Genomic DNA, 10379 nt, shown 5'->3' with positions numbered 1-10379 from the left:
TTGGGGTTGATATCAATTAAAATTATTTTCATTTATTATCGTTGCTATTTTATTGTAAATTATTATAAAAAGTTAGTTGGTTGAATAGAATAAACAAGAAGAGAGTAATTTCCTCCCAATTATTCTCCCATTCTCTTTTCTCCCTCAATCAACCTCTCATTCTAGTATGTTTGTCTCTCTCTCATTATGTTCTGATTCTCTCCTTTTTGTATCACATCAAAATCTTCTTGTTACAGATTGTTCAATAGCGAAAATTATTTTCCATAATTATGTAATGAAAAAATACATCATTTGAGAATCATCATAATGAAAATAATCCATTTTGAGAAATAAATCGAAAGTTGCTCCATTTAAAAAAAGAAGAAGAAGCAGTTTTTCTATGATTCTGGTCTTATTCAAAAATCTTTTTTCCAAGGTTAGAAGCTACTTGGTTAATTTCCTTAAGAACGATGCTAAATCTTGTTAGTAAAAAATTAATCTAAAATATTTTTGATTAATTGAAATAAAAATATTAAATTAAAAGACCTAAGCATTTGATATCTCAAATTCTCAACAAATTGTGAACTATTTTTAATTAATTAAAAAGTTTATCAGACTAATTTATTAAGAAGATTTAGAATTACATCTTAAAGAAATTTTCATTCCGCCGACAAAGCCCTCACGTTCAAGCAATGATAGCGAAATTAAGGACACCTTGGGACAACATTATAGAGTGTTTGGGCTGATATAACCCTCAATGTTCCTTCCACGGTGGGGACCAAGTAGTTTAATAAGGCAATGCCTAGGCCTAGGGCTTCTTAATTTAACCATGTACAATAAAATGACCAATACAAATTCATGTTTATAATAAAAGAGTTCTCTAAAGTAGGGAGAAAAAGAAAGCAAAAAAATAAAAATAAATAAAAGACACTTCACTAAAAAATGGCTGAGGGAAGATAGATAGGCATGAATCATCACTAAGGATTTTGATTGTAGATTAGTCTCTTGTTCACTACACATCTAATTTTAAACATAATTATTTATTTAAAGTTTTACATAAAAATTTAAAAATTATTAAATATCATTAGTTTTGTATTTTATTATAGGGAAAATTTATTCTCTTGTTACATGAGATAAATTTTCAGGATTTGGATCCTCTCTTTTGGAGAAGTGATCATATTATTTAATCACAATCATTTATTTTTACTAATTGATGATGAGATAAGAGAGAGAAAAATATATAATTTTTAAATGAATTGTTGTGATTAAATAACATGACCACATTACCATTTTTTCATATAAGAAGATCCAAATCCAAGATTTCATTCCTACACACTTGTTCGATAACCGTGCAATATTTTTTTTTGGGATATGATATTGTGACACACAAATAATGTTACGCACAATGTTACGACCACATCTTAACCGTTGATTTTCCCCAATCAACGCTTATCATTTATTGCGAATTAATAATTAATTAATGAGTTTGATTTGAAAAATAATAACCGTTGATTGACGGAAATCAACAGTTAAGATGTGGTCGTAACATTGTGCGTAACATTATTTATGTGTCACAATATCCTATCCTTTTTTTTTCTTTTTTCTTTTTTAGATAGTGACTCCACCATTTTGCATTTATGACATAACTCTTATATAATATGAGATTAGATAAACCTTTTATTATATTGTAAAATAATAAATAAATTAAAAGTCACACAGTGAAAACTATTGTCATTCTCTTCGAAATAGACACAAATAATTATGTGATTAATAAGTGCTACCCCTCAGTGATAAAGTCAATATTAATTTTCCTGGAAAGTTGTCCTATAAATAAACATGCAATGGGAATTAGGGAAGACTCAAAGGTTCTCGTGAGGTGGAAATCATTGTGTGCCACCACCTGTAAAGTAGTGTCCCCAGCTACATAAGATCTTATAGTACATGTCATTATTCCCTCTCTCTCCACCTTCTCCACCACCCTAACAACCTCTCTTTCTCTCTCTCTCTTTAGCCTTAAAAGGCAAGACGACCAGGTGAAGGCACAGGAATGACAGTAACGTCTCACCTTCCAAGACCCTTTTCTTGAATCAAACGCCACTTCACATTCATGTCGTCAAAATCATGTCTTTCCATTCCCTGAAGAAAATAGAATAATAGATATCATATCACACAACACAAAAAGACTAATACTTGTTCCCACAAAACAATTAGCTTAATCAAAACAACACAAAACGAGACATGACTGAAGTGCTCCAATCACCATCTCACTCCCCTTCATCCTCAAGCTCTTCAAGTCCACGTGGGCACCCAAGTTCCCATTTTGACACAGTGGAGGAAGTGGAACACCATTTGGGTGCAGAGGAGGTTGAAGAAGAAGGATACAGAAAAAAGAAAGAAAGGGACAGCGAGGGAGATCAAGTGTCTATTTTGTCACTTTTGGTTGTTGCTTTAAGGAAATCCATGATTGGTTGTAGTAGTATTAGGAGTGGTGGTGACTTCTCTTCAATGGATATTGGCTTGCCTTCTAATGTTAGGCATGTTGCACATGTCACCTTTGACCGTTTCAATGGTTTTCTTGGCTTGCCTGTTGAGTTCGAACCTGAAGTCCCCAGAAGGGTTCCCAGTGCCAGGTTGGTTCATGTGCATTTGTTCAATTTGTTATGCCAAAAGTTTTTATTTTTTTATGTAATTTTGTTATGTGTAATTACAGGTTATTGTTGAGATATATAGTCTCATGTTGATCGGATGGGACAACTAATATGGCCTTTATATAAGGCCTTGGGCACTCCCACCCCTTGAGCTAGCTTTTGGGGTAGTGTATCCCAAGATATCAGAGTCTCACTGTCCCCCGCTTTAAAAAGTGGAATTAAAATAAAAAATAAAAAACACTAAAAGGTAAACCAAAAATGGGCCTGTGCAATTCCACGCTTCTAGCCTAAAGGGCTCTTGCGTGAGGGGACGTGTTGAGATATATAGTCTCACGTTGATTGGATGGGCAACTAATATGGCCTTTATAAGGCCTTGGGCACTCTTACCCCTTGAGCTAGCTTTTGGAGTGGTGTATCCCAAGGTTCTTTACATTGCAGCAAGATTATCTTCTTGTTCTGTTTGACACATGCATGCCAATGGCTTAATCTTCTTGAAGTTTAAAATTCATATTTGATTTATAACAAATGGCATTTTGCAATCATCGTAAAAGTGAAAGACTGGAATTCCAGTAATTTAGTGTCACAGTTATGTTTAATCTCAGCTCGTTGTTTGCTTATGCAATGGCAGTCTTTTTGTAAACACTTGCAGTGTGATATCTCTTGTCATGTGAATTTACATTGTTCCTCATGGACTGTGATTTCTTATCATGTGAATTTACGTTGTTCCCCATGGACTGTGATTCCCTTGTAATATTCGTTATTATAGAAGTCTGATAGAAGCCAGAAATTGTACAGTGTGACATGAAAAAACAGTAATCCTCTTCTCTTCCCAATGCCTTGCCCTGCATCTACAGTTTGTCTTTTTTGCACTCTATTTTACCTGTCTTTGTCAAGCTTGAAGCTTGATGAAAGGTACATACTAGTGTTGTTTCTTTGAGACTGTAGTCCACTTCATCAATGGTGTCGCAGTTACGATCATAAAACAATTGATAATTTCTTGCAACTCAATTTGTATAAGATTTTCCATTACAGCCCTTGGTGATACATGCACATTGCATTTGCACTTTAGTTGACAAACCATCCATCTGTTCATCTTCTTTTGGCAGTCTTCTCTACCTGATTCTTTAAATATCTGTTTGAGTGTTGATATATTTTATTTTATTATCCACAGCGCAAATATATTTGGGGTTTCAACAGAATCAATGCAGCTTTCTTTTGATGCTAGAGGGAATAGTGTACCTACAATACTCTTGTTAATGCAAAGACATTTGTATGCACAAGGAGGTCTGCAGGTATTTCTTCTATGTCTTACCCTTCCTTGTTAGTGAGAATCTAAAATTGATTTGAGTAATTACATTACTTGGCCAAATAATGCCAGCTAGTGGATGAACAATCTCAAAACTTTATCTGTTGTTTGTTTTTGATTTTACCAGAAAGCTTTTATATGATTTGCTGTTTATACTAGACTTGAAGTTGAGATTTTAATGCATACATTCAGGCTGAAGGAATCTTCAGAATTAATGCTGAGAATAGTCAAGAGGAGTTTGTGAGGGAACAATTAAATAGAGGGATTGTACCAGATGGCGTTGACGTGCACTACTTAGCAGGTCTTATAAAGGTATTACTAGATTTTTTCTTCAGAATCACTTTTTTTTTTTTTCAAAATACAAATTGGTTAGACATTTCTTTAGAATTTGGTTCTTCAATTGTAGATTTTGGTCCTTTCTTCAATTTGAAAATTTGATAAATAAATTAAGAGAATATTGTTTCTTAAGTTGCATAAGACAAACTATCTCATGCAACACGAGAAACAATATTCCCATAAATTAATTTGTTTCGATACCTCTTCCTTTATTTTTTCCTGAGGGTGGATACATTAACCGAGAACATGAACTCATTAAGAAAACTATATTAAGAGGGTTACTGCATTAATTTGATATTCTTGTGTTTTTTTTTCAGGCTTGGTTCAGAGAACTACCAACTGGGGTATTAGACTCACTTTCACAAGAGCAGGTGATGCAGTCCCAATCAGAAGAAGAATTTGCTCAGCTTGTGAGGCTTCTTCCTCAGACAGAAGCCACTTTGCTAGATTGGGCAATAAACCTAATGGCTGATGTTGCTCAACTGGAACATTTGAACAAGATGGATGCACGTAATGTTGCAATGGTTTTTGCACCAAACATGACTCAAGTAAGTCAATATCATGTTTTCTTGTATATTTAGGATACGGTTCTACTCTCTGTCTCTCACCCATATTTTTTGTGATTGAGTTTATACAAGCCAACTTCACGTTATTGGGTACAACTTCATTTTGTTATATCCGATTTTATAATCTTTCTCTCATGTGGTTTGTTTAACTGTCATTCATTTAAGTAATCTAACATTTTTGCTGAAAAAAAGATTCATGTAATTAGATTTTGTTTTTACATTATAAAGGGTGTTAGAGCTTCTGCAAGAGGTGATAATTTGTGCTGGTTCTGGAACAATGTGCAATCTTTTAGATGATTGAACATCTCTTAGGAATGGCATGACATGTCCAAATCAGAGAAGTATTTATTAAGGGAAATTATTTCTTTTTGGCTCTGGTGACTACTACTTGAAAACTATTCTCCCTCAGTACAATAAATTTGATGAGCTTTATTATCTTCCTAAATCTTGTTTTTAGTATGTTACCATTAGACTCAAAATTATAGTGTTGATCAGAGCTTATTGTTGATCTATGGTGCAATATCAGTGTTTCTATTTACTATGGTGAATATATGTGAACTGTTCTCCCTAAGCACTGTGCTTTCTCTTCTTCCTATAATGTTTTTAGTATGTTGTTTTTATTATAGCATCGGTTTAGTTGCAAAAAAGAGTAAGGTTACATATAATCAACTCACCCCTATCTTTACAAGTCACGAAACCTTGTACACCGCGATTTGCCTTATTGGTATCAGGTTATTTTACTCTTTGTTTTAATTTTCTTATTCTTTTTTGTCCTCTTATAATCTTTATTTAATTTAATTTTCCCTTTAATTGTTTAATGCTATTTTTTTGTGGATATTGTTATATATATATTTAAATTTTATTCTTTTCTTTTTTTGTCAATTTTTTCATACTTTTCATTTGGATTTATCTATCACCGACCCCAACTAGTTTGAGGTAAAGATGTTGTTGACGTTGATGATGTTGTGCAATAATAGCATTTCTGACTTGTCTACTACAGATGGCAGATCCTTTGACGGCTTTGATGTATGCGGTACAAGTGATGAATTTTCTCAAGACTCTTGTGATGAAGACACTGAGAGAAAGAGAGGAGTCTATGACAAAATCAAATCATGTTTCAAATTTAGATACTTTTGGTGATGATGGGCACGAGAGCTCTTCACAGTTGATATTCAAGGATGGTAGTGAAAGTGAAAGTGATCATAGTGAAGAGGATACCGTCTTTGTTGCTGAAGAACCTTCTCTACAGAGCCCTAGTCATCTTATTGAAGATGGCTCTGAAAGTGAAACTGAATCCAGAAGTTTGGCTACACCTGCTGAGAATATAAGGTTGCTGGCTAAGAGTTTCCCTTGCAATGTTGTCTCTCAACTTTGCTCTTTGAGAAATGAAATTCAAGCAAATATTAGCATGAGCAAAAACCTTCACTTGAATAATTGTAACAATGTCACATGTTCCAGAAAAGTGATTGAGCTGCCAGTAGAAGGATCTACAGAGAAGAACAGGAGAAGTGCAATTATTGGGCTTATAAACTCTAGAACTGAGTTGGCTGAAGCTTGGCGGTGAAAGACTATGGACCCTTTGAGAGCATCACGCATTATTCAAAATGGCTGTAGTAATTCAATTTTCTATTTGGGGTGATTTTGAAAAAATAATTTTTTTATGCCTTTTTTATTTTAGAATTTTTTTTTCGAAAAGTTAAAGTTATTTTACATTTAAATGTGCTACATGAGAAGCATCTTTTAATTAAATATATTATTTGGATGTTAAAATTAAAAAGATTTTTTATGTATAAAATTATTAAAAAGTGTTCTGTCTAAGCGATAGAGATGTCTAGCCTGGAGGTAGTAGATCAATGTGAGATCTTGTGCTCTCTCTCTAGGTATCTATGAATTAGATACCTCGGAGGGTCACGAATCACCGTACACAACTATGAGGCTTTAGCCAATGGGTGGTGTGTATGCACAGTGATTGCATAATAATAAGAGCGAGATTAGTCCATACATGTGGTCTTTATCTCCTATTTATAGAGTTTACCTTTAGGGTTTGAATAACCTGGATCCCTTGCTTCATGGGCCCGACTGTCTCCATGTTTAGCTGTCAAGTATTCACCTTTTGGGGGGCCATCTGAACATATGGGCCTCATGCAGGTCCATAACAGTTGCCCCACAGCCGGGCAGCTTGGTTATCCAAGCTACCAGGGTGCATGTATTCATTAATTTTCTCTATTTAACTCTTGGTTTTATTCAGGAATAGAAACTCTTTTAGTCGGGCTTTTTCCTCCACCTTATTAGCTGCGGGACTCTATTTATGCATTTGTATATCTTATCCTAAATTCAGGATGATCAATTTTTAAACATTGCTGACCCAAGGGTAGAATTTGAGCTGAGACCTAAATATGGCATTAGGCTCTCAACCCTTATAGAACACTTGAAAGACATGGGAACATTTTGTTCCTCCTCTATTATCCTTTGTAGCCAAGATATATGTATATTACCTCTGCTTTACTTTTTATCTGCTACTTGAGACGTTATTTCTTCCAAGCAATGATAACTGCTTTCCACATGGCATATTCTCATATGTCTGACGTGCACCACCATCCCTATGAACAAGTATTTTCAACTCTATCATCCACATGACCACCTCTGTGATTTCTGGCCTCCAAATTACTTCTTCTTTCCATTATGTCGGGTTATTCATTCTGGGTTGCCTTATTTATAGTGCCTTTGGGTCTTCTATTTCAGCTGCGACTCACATTATAAGTCTGCCCTCGACTTCCTGAGCCGACATCTCTTGTCGTTTCTCTGCTCGATAACCCCTCGTGGAGGGCTTGATATCCTCAAATCATTCATGACCCGAGTCATAGCGTGTCTAGAATCCAGGTTCCTGGCCAGCAATAGTCTTGCTTCCGGATACCGAGTATATCGCGCATCCTTGTTTGAGCTTGTATTTAGCTTGTTTTAGTGAATTAGTTTAGACATACTTGATATATTTTGATGAAAAACTAATCTAATTCTAATCGAGATAAATGGTTTGGACCGAATTTATATTTTAAACCAAATCAATCTAATAATATTATATGAAAACTATTTAGATAGGAAGTTTTTTTATAAGAATCTAATATAATTAAAGGAAAAAATATTTCTCCTGTTACAAGATCAAGTTATCATCAAGAATTCTAAAATTATGTTGTTTTGGGGATGAGAAAATTAATAAAGGATATTTTAGAAATTTTATTTATTATTTTGTTATATGAGTTTCACCAACACATCATTCATTAATTCTTACAATACTTAAAATGATGTAATTTTGGAGTTGTTGGAGATAATTTGTGGCAGAAAAAACGATAAACCCATAATTAAAATTACAAAATAGAATTCTTTTGGGCTGAAACTTAATCATATGGTGCCTAACTATTGGCAAACCTATTTGGTTGCCAATGTGTGCAAGTGCACACATACATTTGGTCATACATTTTTTTAAAAAAAAAAAAAGATATTTTTTAAGACTTTAATGTTTCTAAAGTGAATGTAGATAAGTTATCTACATTCGCTCCCAAAACGACGTCATTTTGTGTTGAAAAATTAAAAAATTATAATAAAAAAGACTATTATAACCCTGAAATAAATTATAATTATAAAAATACCTTGATTTTTGCTTCAAAACGACGTCGTTTTGGGCTCAATATAGATAAGTTATCTACATTGACTGTAGAAAAAACGAACCTATTTTTTAATTAATTAGGAATGTCACTCGAGGAGCAATTTTAGTGAATGCATTGCCAGGAATATAAGCATAGGTACTAAGAAAGAAACACATCTTATTTACTGCTTATGTTTTACTGGTTTTATATCATTAAGTTGATTACTATTTTTTTATGTTAAGTCGAAGTTTTCTTTTCTTTTGTTGTTTGAGGATTATATCTCTTATATCATATGAGCGAAATTTTTGTCATGTTAAGAAAAAGACAAGTTATATAATATTAAAGAAAGTAAGATGATGATACCAAAAAGAAAGTAAGATGACACATTATTCAATGAATTGGTCTTGTCTTTTTCTTAACATGACAAAAAATTTGGTTTATATAATATGAGAGATATAAACCCTTTTTTGTTTATATTCTTTTATTTTGTAAGACATTTAAAACTTTGTTTAATTTTTTTTTTCAGGGGGCAATACCCCCTCCACTAAATATTCAGACTAAATATGAACACATAAATAAAATTTCTTGGGCCCACCACTGTGCCTAACAATATTGATATCTACTCTATACTTGAACCCGATTAGTTTTATGAAATAGTCAATTTTTATCAACTAACCTCCAAGACCTCCAAGGGTAGCTCAGTTGGCAACTGAGCTTCTAAGGATTTGCTTAGGTTAGGGGTTCAAACCCTGTCTCAAACAAATTTGACATGCCTCTCTCCTCGAAGGGGGGATAGATTATTTGTTTATACCAAAAAAAAAACACTTAAATTTAGATAAAAATTTTTCCATCTAAAATGAAACTTATATTGTTGAGAAGAGAAAGTGTCTAAGTTTTAAGGAGCTAGAGTGTTTTAAAAGGAAAGCTCTGTCTTTTACCATTGAAACCTCTAACAACTTGATCACAAGGAGAGCCTCATCCAAACGACCAAATCAGCCTTGATAACAACCCGAAGGTAGCTAAGGTCCAATCCAATAACGTAAGCACTATAAATAAAAGCAAAGGAACAAGGCACACAATTTTGGCTTATTTTTATTTCTGTTATCATTGTGAACATACGTCATGTATTGGTTAACTCCGTACCATTTATTTCACAATAATCCATACACCCTTTGTGGTATTTCTCTCTTAAATATCGGCGAACATTTACGGTCTATCCCAACCGAACAGATTCCATAAATTATGGCTCATGTATAATAAGATAAGTGGTTATTAAGTAAGAAAATTTAATTAATACAAATCAATTTGCTAACTGACCTTTCCTTGCATTCGGAAATCTTCTCACGTAATCAATCTATTCAATAATTAGTTATGATTCGTTTTGATTTTTCTCGATTTTTTTTAAAAAGATTTTGTTGAAATCAAATGCAAAATTTTCATTATTTTATTTGTATTTTCTTATGGTTATTTTGCGGCATGATGTCAATGTCCATGCATGCCTAATTGAACATCATGCAGAATCTAGTTACAGTCTCGAAGTTCCTGCCTTATTATTTGTTATACATCATACTCGGAATTTGAGCGTAGATTTCATTTTCAAAAATAATTTTTAAATTTTTAGAATAAAAAAATAAAAAATTATTTAATAATATCTATTTTGTAAAAATAATTTTAAAAACTATAATTATTTTTTAGTTTTAAATCAATTTTAGAAAATATGTTTTGGTTGTTTGTGTTTTATGTTTTGAATTTTAATTTTCAAAACAAAGAAAACATAAAAACCATTCGTTCCATTGATTACTCTGCATAATAGTTTTAATAAAAAAAAACACAATCAAACAAATATTTTTTTGTTTTATAGGAAGTCTAATATGTTTTCAGATTTATCTAACCAAAAATTATT

The 10379-nt window shown here is 32.9% G+C and overlaps 1 protein-coding gene across 1 annotated transcript; it reads left to right on the top strand.

Annotated features, from left to right (window-relative positions):
• The first annotated feature begins 2427 nt into the window (after positions 1-2427).
• Positions 2428-6465, top strand: LOC133289964 (rho GTPase-activating protein 5-like). The gene is made up of 5 exons (XM_061488005.1): positions 2428-2609; positions 3799-3919; positions 4126-4245; positions 4587-4817; positions 5836-6465. The coding sequence occupies exons 1-5, from the start codon at positions 2440-2442 to the stop codon at positions 6397-6399; spliced, it is 1206 nt and encodes a 401-aa protein (XP_061343989.1). The 5' UTR covers positions 2428-2439; the 3' UTR covers positions 6400-6465.
• The last annotated feature ends 3914 nt before the right edge of the window (positions 6466-10379 follow it).

The sequence above is a fragment of the Gastrolobium bilobum genome, unplaced genomic scaffold (genome assembly GCF_033153095.1).
Source record: "Gastrolobium bilobum isolate Gb01-03AN ecotype WA unplaced genomic scaffold, APGP_CSIRO_Gbil_v1 utg101407, whole genome shotgun sequence".
Classification (NCBI taxonomy): Eukaryota; Viridiplantae; Streptophyta; class Magnoliopsida; order Fabales; family Fabaceae; genus Gastrolobium; species Gastrolobium bilobum.
This window is presented reverse-complemented; position numbering and strand designations above follow the sequence as displayed.